A 23,614-nucleotide genomic window follows, 5' to 3' on the forward strand; every position below is an offset into this window, starting at 1 on the left:
TTTCTAGCAGCTTCCTCATCGTTCTGTGATTAGGAGACCCCTCAAACTTTGCCACACACTGTTGTTGTTGTTTTAAGAGACTGTTTTCTTTGAAATCCACCTAGAGGTGGCTTTACCTGTTATTTTGTTTAAAACAGATTATTCTCTGAAAGTTGCTTAAAAAGGAAAAGAAATTGAAAGTGATGATTGTTCCTCCCACCAAACAGTTTAATTTTCAGAGCGCCTCACATTAAGGGATAGGTATAGATCTCTCATTCTGTCTTTTACATGATTGGATGATTTCATTTATTAATATAATCAAGACTTTGAAAGAGCATTTTTAAATGACTTGGTTTAAACGGGTCACACCCAAGAAATTCCTCTCTCTTTACAAGGCCGAATTTCAAAACTTTTCACACTGTACTTAAGCAGAACTACAGGGGACTTGGTCGAGACCCCTTCTTTTGGAAAAGAGAAAATCATTATCTGCCTAGATTTGATGGGATTGATAAGAGTTGGAGCATAGCCATGTCTGGGAGTTGGGGTATTTTGGGAGCCTGCTCTGTGTGGGAGGGGCTGGGGTAGAAGACTGAATGGGGAGTTGTTGCAAGAGGCTGGGGATCCACCTTAGTAAATGACTCTCCCGTGTTTCTGAACACTTCATGTTCTAGTACTCTCTTGGGTTAGGGACCCCTGAAGCAGCTAGAGTTCAGATGGCTTCTCTTGCCTGGGGGCAGTGTTCCTCACGATCAGCTCCTTCCTGAGAATCCTGAAGACTGTCTAAAGGAATAAGGACATTGCATGAAAAATTCTGTATAAAAAAGGATTGACTGCTTTTGTAAACAGGTGTTTTAGAACTGTTTGAAATGGAATGCTTATCACGGTCTTGAACCTCCCTGCTTCTTTTTTTTTCCTACCAAGTTATAGAGAAATCAGACCATAAAAAAGGGCTTTCTCCTTAGTTTTATCTGTAAGTAACCATTGATATAATATGAGCTACTGGACAGTGGACACAGCTGTGAATTACAGGGTGCCGTGTGAAATGTTTAGGGGATACTTTCTGAAGTGAACGCAAGAGGAATATCCCGAGACTATTAACTGAATGCAAGGAGATGTAAAAGGGACTAAGTGTGGCTCAAAGCAGTAAATAAAATTATCATATATGAAAATAAATGTTTTTATGTTGATTTGTCCTGCCATTTGCAAACCAGCAAAATAGGGGGAAAATTCATTGGTGTAGTTGTAAATTATTAACATCAAATTTAAGTTTTGCAAATGTCTGCCATAGTCTACCACTCTCTTTCCCACTGAGAGGTCTGGGGATTTCCCTTTTCACTATGATAGCATTTCTGGTTGAGTGCTGTTGTATCAGTATTGGGATGACTTCTCCCCCATTGACTGTTGTAGAAAGTACCACAGGGTCTGAGGAGGAAGTGAGTGACTCTGAGGAAATGCAGCTTGCCTCTTCTTCCTCATTATCCAGCTGTTGACAGTCTTTGCCCTCCATTTCCGGAGAAGGCAGCCTCCACCAGAGAGGCTACATCACAATCAAATAGATTCCTGTGCAGAGCCAGGTGTGGGTGAGCGGCTCCTTTCTGCCAGATTGTCTGGGATCTTCTGGGACAGACCACCGGTGACCAGCAGGGAGTGGCACTTACCTGTTCCCCATTCATACCCAGCATGTTCCATCATTATGGCGCCCGGAGTAGGGATGCCTGCTTGAGAGGCTTCTTCTGTCTTTGAAAAGGCTTTTAATTTCATCTTGTCAAAATGGCAACTCCCTCAGGCCCCTTTTCCACTCTTCCTGGCATTTCTCTGAAGTTCCCCAGCCTCGGCTCCTTACATTCCCCAAATGACCTAAGTCTGCTTATGTGTTGGGGTAGCTTGCTTTGCCCTCCCCCCCAACACACCCCCGTCTGCTGGGCTGTGCTTCTTCAGTATGATGGCCACGAGCGTCCCAATATGTGATAGGTTTTTCAGCCCTCTTCTTGGCCATTAAAACTTGGAGGATCAGGGTCTGTGTGGTAAAGTGACTGATTCCACTCAGCAGACAGGCAGCTTTGGGTTCGAAGCCCCCTGGTGATGGCAGAGGATGTGGGTTTTCCGTGCAGAACCCCTTACAGTACCTTACGAATTGCCTTAGCAGACTTTTATCTTCATTTCTTCCTTTCCAACCCCACATCCCAAGAAAAAGATTTTTTAACCAGATTCTTCACAAAAGACATGAAGGTTTCCATTCTCACAATTTTTAACATTTTCAAGCTGAGATTTCCATTGGATGGGTTCTTAGATTTAAGGGCAATGTGTCCCTTTTGAGGTTTTCGAATGTTTAGAAAAGGATTTGTCATATTTGGGCCGTATGAATAATCTTGACACTTGGGTTTCAGTAAAGCTGTGCAGAATGTAGGAAATATGTTTTAGCGCCAACAATGAGGCGTTTAATTTTTGAGTATGCCTGTGTTCTTTGTGACAAGCAGCAGTGTTTTTCTCTTAAAAAGAGAGTGTACATATTTAACTACACATTAGTTACGATCAGTAAATCTAAGTTTCCAAAGTAGGTAAGTACGTACGAGTTTGTTGTCAAACTTAATGCATTTATACATGTAAAGTTCTTAGAACAGTGCCTGTTACATAGTGAGCACTCAGTAAATATTACTTATTGCTATTATTATTTTTATTTGTTTATTTTGTACTTCTAAGGTATAATTTTGACATTAGATTTGGATTAATGAGACCAAGCAAAGTTTAGATAGAAAAACCACCCAGCTAATTCACTAGAAAGATATTTTAGTTATTTCCTTCTAGAGATGTTTTTGTCACAAAGAATAGAAATTTGGGCATAAGACAAATCCTGCCTACACCATTAGCCAGGGGACCCGAATGGAAATGGGGATGATAAAACATACATCTCAGAGTTGTAAGAATACAGAAGATCATGTATGTAATGTCCAAGAAGAGGTTGTTGGTCAATAAGTATCCCTCTAGCAAAGTGGTTAAGAGCAAGTGCAAAGTCTGGAGTAGAAGGCCCTGGGTTCAAAACCTGATTTTCCCATCTGCCGCTAGGATGACCTTGGGCAAGTGACCTTACTTCTCTGTGCTAGCACCTCCTTTCTCATCTCTTATCTGAAAGCTGGAGCTGATAATGGTAAAAATCCACTGGAGTCCTTATTTAGATATGATAATAATAGTCTTTCTTGTCCAGGGTTGTTGTGAGAGCTCAGTTAACAGTCACACAATAAGTACTATTACAGATATGTTCACAGTTACTATTATTACTTTCAGTAGAATAACAAAGCAGCCGTGCGGGAGGGAGGGATATACATCCCCGAGGGCCAGCAAGGGCCCCTGGCCCATTATCCTGTGCCATAAAGTAGAAGAGAATACAGGAAGTGGCCATGGCATCCTAAAGGACTAGGCTTACATTGGCCCTGATTTATGTAGGAAGGAAGTCATTCCAAACATCATTACTTCATGTGTCAAATTAGAGAGGTGCATACTGGGGCTGGAGCGTCCTTGGTGTTGAAGAGGTTAGATCCACAGGCTCCAGAAGCTCTGTGTGATGGCTCTGTGTGAAATAGCCTGCTGCGCCCAAAAGATCTTTGGAGCCTGTGGGCAATTCCTAGGTAGCAGCACACTGCTCTGATTGGGTGAGATTCTGGGACAACTAGTGTAGCCACGCCCCAGGTGATCTTACTGCATGAGCCTAGAATATTCGGGGGGCAGAATAATTCTGTTCAGCTGCATGCCCCCTCTGTCTGGAGTAAAGAGCAGAAAAATGAAACCACTGATTTGTAAGGGGAAGTGAGTAGCTACCTGGGGACTCCCTGCTCATCCCGGGGCGGGATGAGGGGGTCCCCGACAGCTGATCAGTCTTGGCTGGTTCCTAACCAGGCTTGGAGCTAGAAGCTTCAACACCTCTCCTGGCTATCCCTCTTTTATCTCCTCCTCCCCTCCCACCAGCACTCCGAGAAGGTGACGGCTGAGTGTGCTGTGGCCGTGGTGTTTATCACTAGCTTCTGGAAGGTCCCCCTTCTATTCCCCATGGTTTGCCAGGACGGCATGGAGGCAGGCTGGGAAGAGAGGGGGTTCCCAATGGCGGCTTGCTAACTCCTGCCATCTCTTCTCTCGCTTCCTGATCAATAAACCCCACTCTTTCTTCTTGCACCTCCCTCACATTTGTATTCTCGACAGGAAGATGAGAGCAGCTTTCTATCCCCACACCACGTCGGGGACATTTGGTATTATACATTATGAAAATTAGATTTACCCGATTTTAGAGCTAGAGGACAACTTGAGGATCATCTTATTCCATTCTCTTCTAAGAATAAACTTGAGATTTGGAGAAGTTAAGTGACTCGCTTTCTCAGCTTGACCCTTGAAAATGTTTTCATCAGGAAACTGAGGTTCTCTGCTGCACTTGGATGGCAGTCAGGGATCGGATTGTCCTAATTCTGTCACCCAACTTGGTCAAACCACTTAACTTCTCCAGAACCACGTTTCCTCATTTCAAATATAAGGGAAAAAAATTTTTTTAGGGATTTTATTTATTTACAGACAGAGAGAGCACAAACAGAAGGAGTGGCAGAGGGAGAGGAAGAAGCAGGCTCCCCACGGAGCAGGGAGCCCGATGTGGGGCTCGATCTCAGGACCCCGGGATCACGACCTGAGCCGAAGGCAGACCCTTCACTCACTGAGCCAGTCAGGTGCCCTTCAAACATAAGGGAAATTTCTAAAGAGCTTAAAAGGACATTTCTGACTTTCAGATTTTATAATTCTAAGTGCATGCTTTCAGGGATATTTGATACAGAAGGACTCACTAAAGAGATGATTGCAACTGTTCTAATAAGAGTATCTTTGTGTTTGGGATGCCTACCATGTTTATGGACTGTGGTCGGTGGGAGCTGTGTAGCATACAGACGGTCTATGTGAGGGATAGAGCTTGTATAGTGATGATTCTACCAGCAAGAACATAACTAGAAGTTCGCTGGGGTAACAGATCGTGGTATTTCTTCCTGAGGGTAGGAGGTAAAGAGCCCTCTTAGAATCGGTAGTTCTACTAGGGACGGATGGTCAGAGGTTGCATGCCAGTGATGTGGACTGAGATGGCTTAAAAAATAATCTAATGGTATACTCGTATTATTTGAATAGATCATCTGTTTCACAGAACTTTTTATTGAAAAGTAGTACAGACAGTTACTCACCTAGTCTAAGTTACCATGAATCTTGTATCAGCAGAATCTGAATTGCTGATAAATAATTATGCTATCTTTGGCGTAGAACTTTTTTTCTTTAATTTTTACTTATTTAAGTAATCTCTGCACCGAACGTGGGGCTCGAACTCATCACCCTGAGATCAAGGGTTACATGCTCTTCTGACTGAGCCAGCCAGACACCCCCTGGTGTAGAACTTATTTGATAGTTCACAAACAGTATTACGGACCAATTTACTATTTACAGAGAAACTAAGAATGTGCCATGGCTGGTTCAAAAATGAAAACTCTAGGCATTTAATTAGTTTTGTCAATGACATGGCAGAACTAATTTGATGACTATATACTAAATGTTTGAAATTCTAAATTGTGTAATTTTTTTTGCACTATGTATATATTACCTTACAAGAAAACTGAAAATAATTCTGTATATTGTTGCCACGATATTAATAATTGCCTCATCTACACTACTTGGTAGATCTCAGGTCTCCGCTTTGTAATAATTCTAGTACTTCTTTAAACATGTCTTGGGATTAGCGGCTGTCAACAGTTAGAACTTGAAACGAATTCAGTTACAGGAGTGGAAGTTGAGCCAGACATTTAATGCCACTCTCACCAGGTGAAAGAGAGAAAAATGAAGAGAGAGAGAGGGAGAGACCATTATTTATGGGGTTATATGAACTTCAAGTCTGTTTTTATCATCAAGAGAGGTTGTACTTTAAAGGAGAAGAGACAGGGACTACGTTTCCACGAACTATGTTGGAGCTTGGAAGTGTGGGTTTATTTCTGAACTTCTGAAGATTTAAAATTAAAAATAGTTCTGAACTGTGTTCAAATCCTATTATAAAAATTCACTCTTATCATTTATGCATCTGTATGATATAGAAAAATATAGAGTTAAAGGAATAGACTTCAGTTCTATTTCAGAAAATGTTTAGAATTTGAATATTGAATATACTCCCGGTTCATACACAGCCGTCTTGTCTCGTATTTCCTCACATGGTGGGAGGGGGTAAGGGAGTACCCCGGGTCTCTTTATGAGGGCACTAATCCCATTCATAAGGGTTTCAGTCTCATGACCTAATCACCTCCCAAAGGCCCAATCTCCAAATACTGTCACATTGGGAATTAGGAGTTCACCATTCAGTCTGTAGCAATGACTCCTTGGCCTTTGGCTTGGCCAATAAACTAGTAATGCTATTTACAGAGATAGAGTCTATGGGCAGCAAGAGAAGTTCTGGGAAAGAGGGAGGTGAGACTGAGTTAGTTTATAATAACTAAATTGAGGGGTGCCTGGGTGGCTCAGCACGTTAAGCATCTGACTCTTGATTTTGGCTCAGGTCATGATCTCGGGCTTGTGGGATCAAGCCCTGTGTGGGGCTCCAGGCTCAGTGGGGAGTCTGCTTCTCTCCCTCTCCCTGAGCCTCTCCCCCTGCTTGCACGCACATACACTTTCTCTCTAAAATAAGGAATAAATCTTTAAAAATGACTGCATTGAGGCTGAGGTAGCCCTAGGCTATCCAGATAGAAATATTGAATGGTCTGCCCTCATCTGGATCTCAGGAAGGAGGTTCAATGGGAGACATTCACATGAGAATCATCAGGGTCTATGTGGTTGATGCCATTCTTGTGCAGCACTCAAGAGGATGGGTCGAGAATCAGGAGCCGACCCTCCCACGCCCACCTGTGACAAGCAACTCAAGCTCAGTGACCTAGGTCCCAACGATGGCAATACTAGTAGTCTGTAACCGAGGCTAGGGTTGGAGATGAAGATCTTGTAATATGCCCAGAGTGCACAAAGCTGCTAGCAGCCACAGCAGGACTGTTTGAAGGTGGTTGTAGACACCCGAGCCATTAGGTGAGACTGTCCAAAGAAAGCAGGTGGAATGAGGAGAAGGGATGGAGTTAAACAGGAGGGAAAGCCATCCAAGAACCTGAAAAGAAGCAACCAAGAAGGTAAGAGAAGCAGGAGTTTCAAGCAGGAGGGAGCGGTCACCATTGAGAAATGCATCAGAAAGGACAAGGCAGTTAAGGACTAAAAAGCCCCCTTTGGGTTTCACAGCCAGAAGATGTGGATGACCTTAATGGGAGCAAGTTCAATGCATAGGCAGTGCATCTGGTCACAATCGAGATTGTCGATTGTCGATGGGCAGTAGGAAGTGAGCCAGTAAGTGTAGAAGAAAGTTGTGTGGGGAAGGAAGAGTTGTGGCTCGGGAGGGTTGAGGTCAAGGGAAAAAGTCTTTTTTTTTTTTTTTTTCAGATGGGAGAGACTTCATTCATTTGTTTACAATGTTATTGAGCCTCTATTGTGAGTCAAACGCTGCCAGGCACTGGGGACACAATGGTGAATCAGACAGATGCAGTGTATAGGTGCTCAGGGAGTACATGACAGAAGGAAGATCCTGTGAGCAGCTGAGGAAGGATGAGGCTTGAGATCCTGTAGACAGGTTAGCTTTGCACAGAAGGGTTTTGTCCCCATGCATCAGATGTGGTTGTTGAAAATCACCCATAGGAGGGGGAAGGCAGGTGAGAGAGTTTGGGTAGACTGGAAGTAGCATCATCTATTGATGAGGAGAGGCAACGTGTGGGTATGATGGCTTATACTACATGAATTAAATGAAACAATATTTATGGTGCTATTTGGAGCATAACTGGCACCAATTACATGTTAATGAAATTTGAATTCATGTTCAGCACCTCTGGACTATGTCAGGGAGAGGCTTTTTAAAACTTAAGTAGTATCTTAATTGAAAAGGTCAGTTGTTGAAAACTGGTCTGGTTCAGTGGACTATGATAATGGATAGATAGCTGCTATTTTTTCTCTCAAGATTACTTTTTGGAGGGAGAATCACCACTGCTGAATTTGAGTATCTTTAAAAAAAAGTTCCTTAAGGGATACCTGGCTGGCTCAGTCCATAGAGCATGCAACTCTTGGTATTGGGGTCATGAGTTCAAGCCCCACACTGGGCATAGAGATTACTTAAAAAAAAAATTCCTTGAAATATGTGTTAATAGAACAGGGTTTAAAGGTATCTGAGCAGGACGATATTGTTTTCTGTCCTGCCTGCTTCTGATGGCTCTACAAGGCTTACAAATGTTTCACAGGAGTTTCCTGGTGGGATCTTTGTAACCTGTAGTGAATGTGACAGTTATGGCATTTTCAGGTTTTATTTGAAGCACAGTTTCAAGAAGGCTCTTTCTAGGCCAGACATCTTATTTGAACGAAGATCCGTTTCTTCCCATGTTTGGGTTTCAGGCTTTTAAGTTCCGCTGAAATAGTAACTCTTCAAAAGTAGCTATTGCTGTGATTTCATTAAATTCTCATGCCTTTGTTTTTCTCCCCCAGGATTCTGCCTCAGAAGCACATAAAATAGATTGCTCATTCTAAAACAGAAAACAGCAGAATAAAAAGGCCTCAGTGACACATAGGAAAAAAAAAAACTAAAACAGAAAACAGTGGCAACATTTTGCTGAGTTTTCAGACCTTTCCCAAGATGGAACCAATAACATTCACAGCGAGGAAGCATCTGTTTCCTAACGAGGCCTCCGTGGACTTCAGCCTGCAGCTGGTGGGCTCCTTGCATGTGCACTCTCTGACCACCATGCCGATGCTGCCCTGGGTCGTGGCGGAGGTGCGCAGGCTCAGTGGGCAGTCCTCCAAAAAGGAGCCTGGTGCCAGGCAAGTCCGGCTTTGTGTTTCCCCCTCTGGATTGAGATGTGAACCCGAGCCGGGGAAGAGTCAACAGTGGGATCCTCTGATCTGTTCCAGCATCTTCGAGTGTAAGCCCCAGCATGCTCACAAACTGATTCACAACAGTCATGATCCAAGTTACTTTGCTTGTCTGATTAAGGACAACGCAGCCAATCAGCAGAGTATCTGCTATGTGTTCAAAGCCGATGATCAAACAAAAGTAAGTGGAAGTGGGATGAAAGCAATGGAGGTGTAGCGGGATGGCTTTCATTGCATTGGGGGTCAGGACATTGACTTTATGGATACGGGGATGAATAAGAGGATGCTGTGGTCATACATAGATTATTTCACTGGGCTTTTTGGTTTATGGGGATAGTTTTTTTATAGTTTTGAAGAACATTTGATAACAGCTATTATGAATTATAATTTTATGAGTTCAAAAATTCAACAGAGAAATCTGCCTCAACTTATAAATAAGAGCTGAACTGTTAGGGTTCAGATCATTTAAGGTGTGTGTTCTAAAGCAGTGCTTCTCAAACAGAAATGTGCACATGAATCACCTGGAGATCTTGTTAAAATACAAATTTGGGTCCAGGAGGTCTGGGAGGAACCCGAAGACTACATTTCTAACAAGCTGCCAGGGTGATGCTGATGCTGTTCCTTTGCAGATTGCAGTTTAGGTAGTAGAGTCCTACCTAGATCAGTGAGCTCTACATCTTTGACCCTGTTAAAAAATATATATGGATTTAGAAGTTACATACGAATACCATTAGCCAATTCCCCGAGGTATCATGGTCACTTAGGCAAAGACTGTTATAAGAATAATGGATATGAATCCAAGTTTTGATACTTGCAGGTTTTGTGTGTGTGGATGCCAACTTTGTGTCAGGTCTGATTAACTCATTATTGTTATATCTCATGATGTGGCTGAGAAAAGTATCACATGAGAAATGGTAAAAGTATAGTCAGCTCTATGACTTTCCTGGGTATTGGTGCTTGCATTGTTGTTACCTTGTTTTGCAGTTCTATGCAGGACTTGTTTAAAGTCACTTGTCCATTTTGTGAGGCTCGGTTTAGATAAAATTGAAAGCATAATCCCTACGGCCACGTTCTCAGTTGGGCCCATGTGAACTTTGATATAGCCTTCATTGCTGACTAACCCCATGAGCTGAGGAATGCCCCTGCCAGGCCTAGCATCCCTCTGTGGCTGTCTGCCATGCACTGAGTGAGGGGGCCAGTGCCAATCATGTGGTAAATGTCAGTAAATAGAAATAGAAATGCTAATGTTTTTCTCCCTCTACCTCACCATTTTGTTGGGTTTTGTTTGTTTGTTTTGCACACCCTCCAGGGTGCAAGAACTTCATTTAGAAATTCATGCTCTTGGTGACCTAAGTGGATTCTTAGAGATTCACTTTTAAGCAAAAGTGGTTCTTTGACTCATTCATTCAGTGAGTGCTGCTCCAGATGCCGTGCAAGAGGATATCAGTACAGGCTAGAAGAAAGGCAGAAGCAATGGTAGGTAAATAGCACGTGGGCCATGTCCAGGTCATGACCGGAAGACAGAGAACAGAGCCTAACACACTGGCTATAAGGAAGGTTTTCTCAATAAAGGCTAATTTGAAGCTTACAACCATTATTTTACCCACAGAATTGGATATCTCCTCAGTCATAAATCATTTAATGTTATCATCCATGCATCTCAAGTAGATGGGACAGCATCCCAGTACAGAGGATCTGAGGGACCAAATTCCAGTCCAGTCTGCCACTTATAAACTGGTGGCCTCAGGCAACTCTGAGCCTATTGTCTCATCTGTAAAATGGGGATAATTATCATGTCTATCTCATAGTGTTGCCAGGGGGACCAAATGAGCTACAACAGCACCTTAGGAAGCACTTAGAGCCATAAAAAAATCTTCATTAAAGAAAATTTTACTGGAAGCAGATTATTACTGAAATCAGCAGATGCTGATTTCACTTTAAGTCTAAGGTAATAGGAAAAAGGAGGCCAAGATGAGTGTCTTCAGCTCCCAAGATCCTGGTCATCCTTGAGCAACATTTTTATAAACTAGATACTTTAAAAACTGCATAAATAAACTTAATGGTTGCTATTATTTGGGCAAATTCCAGAATGTAAATGAAAGGACTGAACAGCCTGTACTCCAGGCCTGCTCTATATAAGGACTGAATTTCCTTGGGGAGAGTCTTTGTGTGGGATAGTTGTCCAGCACTTTACACTTTTGACTCTTTCCCAAAATTTTTTACAGCCATCTGGGAACAGGCTCCTGGCCAGTCATCCAGATACCTAATAGGAAAAAGAGATTTATAGCTAAATTCTGTAACTGGAGCTCCCAGTGTTGCTGAAAGTAGACAACTGGCCTTACTCTGTGTTCTGAAAAGCCATGATAGAAATATGAATTAGGTCTTGAGTTATTTTTGGCTTGCATACAATTTTTCCAAGCGCAGATTGCCAGTACTCGGAGCAATACATTGCTGTCATCCTGCTCCTTGTATAAAAGAGTAATTTGTAGCAGAGGCACCTCAATCAGTGATTTGGTTTTGTTGGAAACTGAATGGTAAACCAAATTGGCCCCGATTCTCCATCGGGCATCATAGCTTTGATGTTCTTGGGACGTCTCTGGCACTGTATCTTATGGTAGAGGATTATCTGCTGATGCAGCACGTTAACCTATGTCATCATTTCTCGTGATTATTTGAAACATTTGCTCAGTGAAATCATTCTCCAGATTAAGGCCTCTCCTAAATAGATGAGGTCACTTTGGGTTCTGCTTGCCAGAGGAGATATATGCATTTACTGCCAGGGTTAGAAGCACAAAACTACTACTTGAGAGGAAACCCTTCAATAGTATATAAATTAACTTGCTGAAGAATGTCTAGGGAGAAGAGGCATATAAAGGAATAATTTTTAGAACACAAGATGAGACTGTTTCCCATAGTGTGTTCCATAGAATACATTCAAGGTGCTCCATAGAGAAAGGCTTCCACATCAAAATGCATTAGGGCAGCATCTCCAACTTTTTGACATGAGGATCCCTTTTTAGTCTTAAAAATTATTGAGGATTCCAAAGAGCATGAAGGTGGCTTATATTTATTAATAATTACTGTACTAAAAATTAAAACAGAAATTTTGAAGGTACTAATTTCTTCATTTGTTAAAAAACAAAAGTAATATGCCCCTTATGTGTTAGCATAAAAAATATTTTTGTGAAAAATAACTATATATTTTCCAAAAATATTTAATGATAAGAGTGACATAGTTTTACTTATTTTTTTTCTGTTGTTTGTTTTTTCACATCTGTTTTTATCTGGATTAATAGACAACTACTACTGGATTCTCCACTGCTTCTCCATTCATTCTGTCATGATATGTTGTTTTGGTTGAGTATATGAAGAAAACTTGTCCTCACACAGCTATGTGGTAGGAAAATGGAGAAACATTTTACAGTCTTTTTAGAAAATTGTGGATTTTTTTTTTTTTTACTACTATACCAAAACTTGACAAGTGGTAGTTGCTTAAAGGCTTGTTGCAATATGAAATCTGAAACTGTATCAAAGCGCTCTTGCACTTTGTTATATTAAAATCCATTGATCTGGGGCACCTGGATGGCTCAGTCGTTAAGTGTCTGCCTTTGGCTCAGGTCATGATCCCGGGGTCCTGGGGTCCTGGGGTCTAGCCCCTGCATCGGGCTCCCTGCTCAGCGGGAAGCCTGCTTCTCCCTCTCCCACTCCCCCTCCTTTGTTCCCTCTCTCACTGTCTCTCTTTCTGTCAAATAAATGAATGAAGCCTTTTAAGGAGAAAATAAAAAATAAAAAATAAATAAAATCCATTGATCTGTCATGCATTTTTATGAATCTTTTAAGCACGTATGACTGTGTAACATCATGCATTGATTATTCGGAAGACATTGGTTCACTGAGTTATATAGTCCACACTCTGAGAACCATGGTTTTAGAGAAGCTGTATTTTCTATTTCACTCTTGAGTTGTACACTAGTCCATGAAATCCCCAAATTTATTGGGCCATAGATTACAGTTTTCTCATAACATCCAAGAACATCCCTCAGAACACATGTGAACACAGTGGGATGAGGTTCTGGGTTGAAGTGTAGTTTTGAGTTTGGGTCCATGGTAGGAAGTGAAGACATCCATCCTGGAAAACAGATGGTTGCATGAGTGACCCTGACTAGATCTTTCCCCCATCATATCACAAAGAAATCTGGAGTTCTGCCCAGACTCAGCCCTTGAAAAATAGTCTAGTTCTTTCCTCCTCCGGTTAGTTCTTCAGTTTTGTCTCTTCTATGAAAATCTGTACTCAGAAGAACATCAGATTTGCCACTCGAGTTTTACTTGAGATCATTCATAAGAATATTTCTATTTCTCTCCTTTTCTTTATTTATCGAGGAAAAAACTCTGTTTCCTTGAAAGGGAGTTTCCATCACTGAGTTGCAGGTGGTGTAAGTGCTGGGGCTTCTGACGTTGTCTGTTGCTGTTTTGTGTCAATAGGAAGAAAGAATAGATTTTGAAAGGGGAGTGGAGGGTATTATTAAGATGGTAGTAAATGGAGAAGTGTAGGTTGGTGAGCAGGTGAGGAGAGGGGGCAGGAGGTGCGGGACCCCGGGGTAAGTCAGAGATTGGGTACATGAGAGCAGTTTTACTAAGTGCCCATTATTTTTTAACTGATCTTCCTTTTGTGCTTGAAATATGTCCTGGCTTTTCAAACACTCTTTTTGACTCTCTTCAGATTCTGATCTTCCAGATGCTGTGTCCAGTCTGGGCACAGTGTGGATATTTCATAATTGTGATGGGACAGATGTCATTAATGTGGGAGTGCTCGTGGGCTTCCCCTTCTCCATCAGAGAATCTGGTATTTGCTAGAATCTTTTTTTTTTAACATTGTGAAATTTTTATTTTATATTTTCTAAATTTAAATGTTTTATTTAAAAATTTTTTTAGGGGCGCCTGGGTGGCTCAGATGGTTAAGCATCTGCCTTCGGCTCAGGTCATGATCTCGGGGTCCTGGGATCCAGCCCCGCATCAGGCTCCCTGCTTGGCGAGGAGCCTGCTTCTCCCTCTCCCTCTCTTGTTCCCCCTGCTTGTGCTCTCTCACTCTCTCTGTCAAATAAATAAATAAAGTCTTTAAAAAAAATAAAAATTTTTTAAATTAAAAAATTTTATATTTTCTAAACTTGAAAGTCAAAAATCAGGAGTATTCAAAGATTTGTAACTGGATTAATACTGACCATGGTTGACAGAAAAACAATATTCTGTGGCTTATGTAACCAAAGGGACAATAAAATATTTTAAGATAAACCCAGAGGACAATATGATTTTAAGGAAACAGCACATTCACAAGTAAGAAGTTTTCTTTAACAGCTAAGGACATGATAAAGTCAACATAAAAAACAACCAATTATGCTGAAAAGATATAAAACCTCTGATAATGGACACACTATATAGAAGATAATGACTTTTTACTATCTGTTGTTGACTCTATGACAAATTTAACATTTTATTTTATTTTATTTTCGTTATTATTATTATTTTTTTAAAGATTTTATTTATTTATTTGACAGAGAGACACAGTGACAGAGGGAACACAAGCGGGGGAGTGGGAGAGGGAGAAGCAGCCTTCTGCCAAGCAGGGAGCCTGATGTGATGTGGGGCTTGATCCCAGGACCTTGGGATCATGATCTGAGCCGAAGGCAGATGCCTAATGACTGAGCCACCCAGCTGCCCCCGATTTAACATTTTAACAGAGAAAAAGCATTAATGTAATACTTATGTGAATACAATAATTTACGGTAAAAATTTTAAACTCCTTTCTTAAACAAATAGTTGTATTTGTCATTATTGTTCCTGGTATAATTTCACCCATCCATATTAATTATAATTTTTCACCAAAGCAATAACTTCTATTCATAGAAAAAACTGAGCGGCAAAAAAGTAAAAACTGTTATATACAAGTGTGCTAGCAGACTAGCAAAGCTTATAAGTACACATAACACATCTTTTTTTGTTGTTTTTTTAAATTTCTTTTTTTAAATTTAAATTCAGTTAATTAACATATAATGTATTCTTGGTTTCAGAGGTAGAGCTCAGTGATTCATCAGTCTTACATAATACCCAGTGCTCATTACATCAGGTTCCCTCTTTAATGTCCATCTTAATAGCCTTATTCTTCACTCTTCCAAAGAGGAAGCGTCATTTCTTACTGGGAGAGAGGCTAAGTTGATCTCCATAATAAAGTGCTAAAAGTTTCCTGAGAAGAGAAGGGGGGAAAGTGTGGGAAAGGAGCCTAGGGTCAGGGGTAGAGTAACTGCATGAACTTACAGTAGAAGTAGACTTCGAGAAAGAAGTCTGCATATAGAAGAGGACTAAATATTGCTGAGGAAGATGCATTTGAGAGGTGGTCAGTGTTCTTTGAGGGAATGGGTTTCCTTTTTGATGATTTTTGGCATCTAAACTGCATTTCTTGAATGTGACACATACCTGGAACTGAACCTGGTGGGGTCCCATACCACACATTTTTTTTTTAAATTTTATTTTATTATGTTATGTTGATCACCATACATTACATCATTAGTTTTTTTTTAAAGATTTTATTTATTTATTTGAGAGAGAGAGTGAGAGAGAGAGAGAGCACACAAGAGGGGGGAGGGTCAGAGGGAGAAGCAGACTCCCCGCTGAGCAGGGAGCCCAACGCGGGACTCGATCCCGGGACTCCAGGATCATGACCTGAGCCGAAGGCAGTCGTTCAACCAACTGAGCCACCCAGGCGCCCCATCATTAGTTTTTGATGTAGTGTTCCATGATTTATTGTTTGCGTATAACACCCAGTGCTCCATGCAGAACGTGCCCTCTTTAATACCCATCACCAGGCTAACCCATCCCCCCACCCCCCTCCCCTCTAGAACCCTCAGTTTGTTTCTCAGAGTCCTTACCACAAATTTTAAGAGTACTTAACTATTTGTAGACTTAACTTCAGAGCAATAAATATTTCCCTTTAAAATTTCCAGTGAAGAACCAGTGTATTCTGTGAGAACGTTGGCCTTCTCAGTAACCCCTGGGTTTTAGAGCTCCCTCACCCAGCCTATCTGGATTAGGTTACATATTCAATGAAGGAAGTGGTCTTAATTTGTTTTCCTGTGATTACCAGGACTAAGACTTCAAATCCCTATCTAAAACGCCAGAGGGGGGTGGGGGGATGGGTTAGCCTGGTGATGGGTATTAAAGTGGGCACGTAGTGAATGGAGCACTGGGTGTTATACACAAACAATGAATCATGGAACACTACATCAAAAACTAATGATGTAACGTATGGTGATTAACATAACATAATAATAATTAAAAAAAAAAGCCAGAGTTTGCTTTAGCTGAGTCTTATGATTTAATTTAAAATTTTTTTGGAATTTCATTTTTGATTGTAGCTTTGTTTTGGTTGCATTTTACCCATTACTGATTTGTCTTCCCAATTCCCCATCTGCATGGGGTTTTACGTCTGTCTCTTGAACTATGTACCGCTTATTTCAGGATTTTCCGTAGTCTGGCTCCTATTGCATCTCTAGCTTGGCTGTTTTATTTGCCGGCTCATTACTTTCTTTCTTTGCTAGAGTGAGGTTGGAAATTACAGCACTGAGCTGGAGTGTTTTGTTCCTGAGGGTGATGATTCTGAGGAATATAGGATTACTTTTTAGATGTTCTTATCGGTTGCCCTTCTGCATTTGGTTTTCATAATTTCTAAACTTAAGATGTTAGTCTCTTTTTGTTACTTGGGGGATGGTTCTGAGAAGGTTTTGTTGCGTATATTTCGGAGGACTTTTTGATCTATGTTCCATTCCTGCCATGCATCTTTGATCCTATTCTGGCTTATTATGTAAGGTTTCATTTGGGGTCCCACTCGGCAGCTATGACTCAGTGCATGGTTGCCTGGAACAGTGTATCCGTGTCAGCTAATCAACACTTGACCGTCTGTCATGCCAGACAGTAGTCGGTTGCTGGGTGCAAAGGTTGGCAGGGATTCTTTTTCATCTATAAAAAGAATGTCCCGGACTGCGTGAACTCCGAAGTATTTGTTGGAGGATTTGGGTTCATGACACAGGATTGATTACATAATTTATTTTTGACTTTGAAAAATGAGTCTGAGGGCTTCAGAAAGCATCCACCTTGTGAGAGATGCTTAATTTTTAAAAAGTCCTGTTTTTCAATACATACCACTTTGTATAGCTTTGCATTTTTCACCAAATGCTGTGAGTTTGTAATTATTTTTTAATAAAAGTCTGTTCCTAATAATAGAGTTTACAAGTATTTTGAACCTAAAGTTGACTTGTATCTTAAAAGGATTTATTTATAGCCTGGACCTTTATCATCCAGTGCAGTAATTAGTAGCCCAGTGTGACTACTGAGCACTTGCAGTGTGGCTAGTCTGAGTTGAAATGTGCAGTGTCAAAACACAGTAGACTGCAATGACTTATTTGAAAAAAAAAAGAACTTAAAATATCTCAGTAATTTTCTATATTGGTTACATGTTGAAATGATAATATTTTGGATATACTGAGTTAAATAAAATCTAACACTAGAATTAATTTCCACCTGCTTATTTTACTTTCTTTGATAAGCCTACTAGAAAATTTAAAATTACATATATAGCTTATACCCTCTCTACTAGTCAGCACTGGACTAGGCTAGCTACCCAGAAGTATTTCCAGAAATAATCTGAACATTCATCACAGAATGACTCCAGTCTTCCCCCTTTTCTTTGCTGCCTTCTATTTGTTAATGATAGAATTTTGCTCAAAGTTCTTCTGAAAAGGTCACATTCAAAACTACATCTTATTTTTAACTCTAGATATGTATTGAGATGGACAAGAACCCTGTGAGCTGCTAGTTTGGGATATACTGAAAGAGATAAATCTCTTCTTTCTACTTTTTCTCTTATTTTTTTTTTTAAGATTTTTTATTTGAGAGAGAGACAGAGCACAAGCAGGGATAGGGGCAGAGGCAGAGGGAGAGGGACAAGCAGACTCCCCACTGAGCTGGGTGCTCAATCCCAGGATCCTGAGCCCCTCAACACGGGGCTCCATCCCGGGACCCTGAGCTCATGACCGGAGCTGAAGTCAGACGCTTAACCAACTGAGCCACCCAGGCACCCCTCTTCTTTTTTTTTTAAGTTCATTTCCACCCTTTGGATGCTTAGGCATCTGCCCCACTAATGGTTGCCTGTGAGCCTGAACCAACAGGCCAGGCCAAGTGCAGAGCTGGCCTGGCTCTGAGAGCCTTAGAAGAAGCTGGATGGCAGGCGGGGCTTTGGGGAGGAGCCGATGCAGGACGCCAGAGAAGAGGTGGCCTTGAGTGGTGTGTGATCACTGATGTTGGACTCTGTGTCTGACTGAGCACTTCACATATGACTGCATGACAGGTGGCCCTGCAGAGACACTTTCTTAGTTGCCTTAGTTCTGGGCAGTGTGTTAGAAGCCATGATTTCTTGTGGTCGAGTGATACAGGTATTTGAAATGTTGCAGATTCAACATTAATGCATGCATTGGAATGTTACCAATATGTCATGGACTTGGCTGGGTGCTCTGGTACAAAATCAAATAAGATTAGATTGCCTCCTCAAGAGGTATAATGATGTTTTTATATTCTGGGTACTGAACTGCCAGGAGTTAGCAACATCTGTAAGTTATAGAAGAGAAAATTTGAGAGAATGGGAGGAGGTCTAGTGTTAGTGCCTGCAGTTATTTGAAAAGCTGCCATGTTTGTACAAAAAGAAGTAGACACATTATGAATTGTTCTGGAGGGCCAAGTAGGAACAGTAGGAACCTGTAGAGACAGTTCTTTGGCCCTTCCTACCAATGATAGACAACTAAGTATTAAAGAGTCTGTATTGAACAATGGATGTGGATGGATTTTGTCCCAAGGAGATTTCACCTTGCAAGTCATCTTCCTCCTGTTTCTACACTTCCCACTTACAAGGAAAGTATCACCTGACAATGTTCCCCTTTTGTTTCAGACAACTGACCTACTCCTAAATCTATTTTACATGGAAGTGAAGTTGTTCCCTCTAATGTCTAGCTGTGTGTCGTAGCTCTATCTTCTGGAAGGACCCGGAGTAAGTGTATATTCCGTGGGACATTTGAATGGGTATTAAAGACCCACTAGGGGTTTTCCAGGCCAGTGAGTTGGGTACAGATTGAATAGACATTCTAGATAGAGGATTGAGGGTGTGCCGAGCCCTAGCAGGACAAGAGAATGCGGAGGTGCCCAATGCGGCCAGGGTTGCTGTGATTAGAGTTTTGCAAATTGCATGGTCTGAGATGAGACTGGGAGGAAAGGCTGGGGACAGATTTTATGGGGCTTTATAAGCCTTACTCAGGGAGTTGGATATTCTTAAGGAGGTTGCTATTTAGAGGCATTGATCAGGGAAAGTGAAATAACTGAACTTGTTTTTAAATTTTGGAGTGGAGGATGGAATAGTGGAATGAGAGACAGATGAGGCAGACCAGCTAGGAGGCTATTGCAGTAGTGAGTGTAAAAGCTCAAGAAGCGTCTTGATCCAGGGGTGCCTGTCTGGCTCAGTCTGCAGAGCATGCAACTCTTGATCTCAGGGTCTTGAGTTCAAGCTCCACACTGAGTGTAGAGATTACATAAATAAATAGAAAGATAGGTAGATAGTGTCTTGATCCATAAGTATGTTGTGAAATAGCTTATTCTCATGGAACCAAGTTGATGTCTTCAATCTCTTTCACCTCTGGATAAATTAATAGTTTAATTTAACACTTTGTTGGTCTCTAATGGAAGAGAAAGTCAGTCATATTCTGATTTGCTGTCCTATTGATGCTGACCTACTTGGTTCCTAAGGAATGATATGAAAAATAACATAGAAGTAAAATTCCTAATCTGGTTCTGCTTGGTCTTCTAAAAATATTTATCCTGGCGTCTCCCATCTTAAAAACAAACCCTCCACTGACCCCGTATCCCATTCCGAGCTCCCTCAAGTTACTGGCCCAACTTTCTGCTCTGTTTTATTTTAAGAGTTGTCCTGGTGGCTATCTTCACTTTCACTCACCCATTTTCTCCTCGGCTTACGAACTGGCCTTCTGTCCTGATCATTCCACTAAAAAGGTTCGTATCGTGTCACCAGCCACTGAGATCTGGTGATTCCCTCTCGGCTTCTCTCATCCAATTTCTCGGTAGCTTTTGGCATAGTTGGCAACGCAGTGTTTGTTCTATCTTGAAACAGTCTCTTCTCTTGGCTTTTGAAGAACCATCCCCTCCTATTTTCTCTTTTACTTCAGTAGCGGTTTCCACCCAAACCCCTTTGTGCTTCCTCTTCTTCTCAGGTCTGAGTTTTATGTCCCCCAAGACCCAGTCTCCTACATTTCTCTTCCCGACCCTCTTTCCAGATGAACTTGCCCAGTCTCATAGTGATAAATACCACCTGTTTGATGGTGACTTCCCAAAGTGAATCTATTTCTTCAAACTCGCTGATGAGTTCTAGACTCGTCTATCCAGGTGCCAACTGGACTTGTCTACTTGGCTGTTACATAGGCATCTCAAACTCAAACCTTGTTAAAAAAGAACCCTTGAATTCACTCCCCACCAGTCTGTTGCTTCTCCAGTCCTCTGCAGCTCCAAAGTGGCAATGAGGGTTGCTCCAGCTGAAATCTAGACATTGTCTTTGATTTCTCTCTTTTCTTCACATTCTCATTCAAATTATTCAGGATCCATTCCAGATTTGGCACTTCTCTGATTCTGTTGCTAACCCTGAGCCCGAGGCTCTGTCATCTCTCATCTGGACTGCTACAATACTTCCTAATTATTTTCCCTGTTTCCATTCTTGCTTCTTCTCTCCACCTGCCAATCATCCAGAGAGAACCTGGAAGCATTTTTAGAAAACCTATAAATTCATGACACTCCCCTGCCTAAAACCTCTCTTGTAACTTTCCCCTGTATAACTTTCCCCTCTATGAAATCCCGGATCCTTGCTGGGGCTTACCGTGTGGACCTTGTTCTGCACACCCTTCCAGGGCTGTCTGGATCCCAGCCACCCTGGTGTTTATATTCCTAAAACATGACAGCCTCATTCTTCACACGAGGACTTTGCATTTGTCATTGTTTGTGCCTGGGAGACTGCTACTTCCCTAGACCATTTTGGAGTTGCATTAAACCTTATCCTCTGGGCACCCTGTTAAAAGTACCTCCACACCAATTATTATCATTTCATCTGGTTTTAATGTCTTCACAATACTAGTATCTGAAATTACCTTGTTTGTTGCCCTGCTTCCTTGTTTACCATCGGCACACCTGCCTAAACTCCAAGAGAACAGGGCCCTTGTCTTTCTTGTTCATTGCCAGACCTGGGCACCCAGGACAGTGCCTGGCATGTAGCGGGGACTTCATGAATGAATGAATGGGTGAATGTTACCTTTTTTGTGGTCATTCTTGGAGATGTTCTTCTCCTTTCTGTTTTTGATTTTTTTGACCCTATCTCATCTGGAAGGCCCAGTGCAGCCTATTCATTTATTTTCCTGTTTTGCCTTTCCTTCCTCATCAAGACAGATTTCTCTTGTTCGGTCAGGATTTTGTTCTTAGATACCATCCATCTCTCCCCATCCCTCCTGAGCTTCGTCTCTCTTGGTCTTTGTTCATAACATGACATTCATTGGCTCTGAGCTCTTTGAAATCTGTGCAGTTCTCTTCCTTGCTTTTTATGAACTCAAAAATTTTTTGGCATTTACTGGGGGCTATTGTGGGAGAAATTTCATGAATATTGAGCAGTCTACTATTGAGAAGCTCTTGCGTGTAAGTTAAATCCTTTTAGCAGTGACTTGAGCCCATTTTTGTTGGCGTCAGTCTTCTGTCTTCCAAAATAAATAGCTTTTCTGATTATAGAGGCATTTATGTTGAATGTAAAAAAAATTAGTACACAAGTGTTAAAATTTAAAGTACCCTCTGAATCCCACGTCCTAGAGAGAGACCAACAAATTGGTATATATTCTTGTAGATATTATTCTTTTATTACATAAACAAATGTTTCCATATGGAACCAATTCATATGTTTATTTCTACCATTTCTTTTTAAACTCTGTGCTCTCTACATATGTATAACAGAAATAAACACACACGTAGATATAGTAGTGAATATAGCTATGTCTTAGATACTTCTCATGGTAGTAGAGGTACATCTTTTGGGTGATTGCACAGTTGTATGCAGCAGGCAGAAAGGAGGGGCTGGTTTCATAACTGTGGCAGAACTGCTCTTGGGTGATAGCATCATCTTTGTTTAGCTTTGATGAGCCATTTTCATTATGAAAAGAGAACATAGCCAGGATGGGCTGCAAGTGACTCAGAGATGTCTAATCTGCTTAGCATAAGAAACAAACAAGATTTGGGAGCAACAAAAGCAAAAATAAGCAGTTGGGACCACATAAAACTAAAAAGCTTCTGCACAGGATGGGGGTGGGAGAAAAAATAAAATGCTTCTGCACAGGGGCACCTGGGTGGCTCAGTCGTTAAGCATCTGCCTTCGGCTGAGGTCATGATCCCACTGGGATTGAGCCCTGCATGGGGCTCCCTGCTCAGCAGGAAGCCTGCTTCTCTCTCTCCCACTCCCCCTGCTTGTGTTTCCTCTCTCACTCTCTCTCTGTCAAATAAAGACAATCTTTAAAAAAAAAAAAAAAGGTTTCTGCACAACAAAATGAAAACCTATGGAGTGGGAGAAGATATTTGCAAATCATGTATCTGATACGGGGTGAATATCTAGAAAATATAATGAACTGATAAACTCAATGGCAAAAAAACCAATTGGATTAAAAAATGGGCAGAGGAACTGAATAGATATTTGTCCAAAGAAGTCATACAAATGGCCAACAGGTACATAAGAAAGTACTCAACATAACTCATAATCAGGGAAATACAGATCAGAACCACGATGTCACTGCTGCACCTAATAGAATGGCTGTCATAAAAAAAACAAGAGATAACAAGTGTCGGCGAGGATGTGGAGAAAAGGGAACCCTTGTGCACTGTTGGTGGGAATGTACATTGATGCAGCCACTATGGAAAAGAGTATGGAGGGTCACCACCAAATTAAAAATAGAAATACCATGGGATCCAGCTATTCCACTTCTGGGTGTATATACAAAGGAAATAAAAACCAGATGTCAAAGAGATGTCTGCACTTCCATGTTCTTTACAATATTATTCACAATAGCCAAGGCATGGAAGCAACCTAGGTCTCCATCGATGGGTAAATGGATAAAGAAGTGGTGGCATATACACAGTGGAATACTATGCAGCTGTGAGAAGAAGGAAATTCTGCCATTTGTGACAATACGGATGGACCTTGAGTGCATGATGCTAAGTGAAATAAGTCAGAGAAAGTATGTATGTATGTATGTATGTATGTATGATCTCACTTATATATAGAATCTAAAAAGCTAAAATCATAGAAACAGTAGAATGGTGGAGGAAATGGGGAAATATTGGTCAAAAAATACAAACTTCTGGTTATTTTTTTTAATTTATTTTTAGAGAAAGAGAGAGCAGGGGGTGGGCAGAGGGAGAGGGAGGGAGGGAGAGAGAGAATTTTAAGCAGGCTCCACGCCCAGCACAGAGCCAATGCAGGACGCGATCTCACAACCCTGAGATCATAACTTGAGCTGAAATCAAGAGTCGGATGCTTAACCAACTGAGTCATCCAGGCGCCCCTAAACTT

General features: G+C 41.3%; 1 protein-coding gene across 6 annotated transcripts in view; it reads left to right on the top strand.

Moving 5' to 3' along the window:
• Positions 1 to 23,614, top strand: part of TBC1D1 (TBC1 domain family member 1) — a 226,012-nt gene that overhangs the window by 850 nt on the left and 201,548 nt on the right. For all 6 annotated transcript variants that reach the window (XM_073891531.1, XM_073891527.1, XM_025887689.2 and 3 more), the window contains exon 2: positions 8,536 to 9,100. In XM_073891531.1, the coding sequence (XP_073747632.1) occupies positions 8,684 to 9,100 (417 nt within the window). In that variant the 5' untranslated portion in view covers positions 8,536 to 8,683. The remainder of the gene's footprint in view (positions 1 to 8,535; positions 9,101 to 23,614) is intronic.

Source organism: Callorhinus ursinus, unplaced genomic scaffold (genome assembly GCF_003265705.2).
Source record: "Callorhinus ursinus isolate GAN/ISIS: 27379988/994484 unplaced genomic scaffold, GSC_fseal_2.0 scaffold4, whole genome shotgun sequence".
NCBI classification, from domain to species: Eukaryota; Metazoa; Chordata; class Mammalia; order Carnivora; family Otariidae; genus Callorhinus; species Callorhinus ursinus.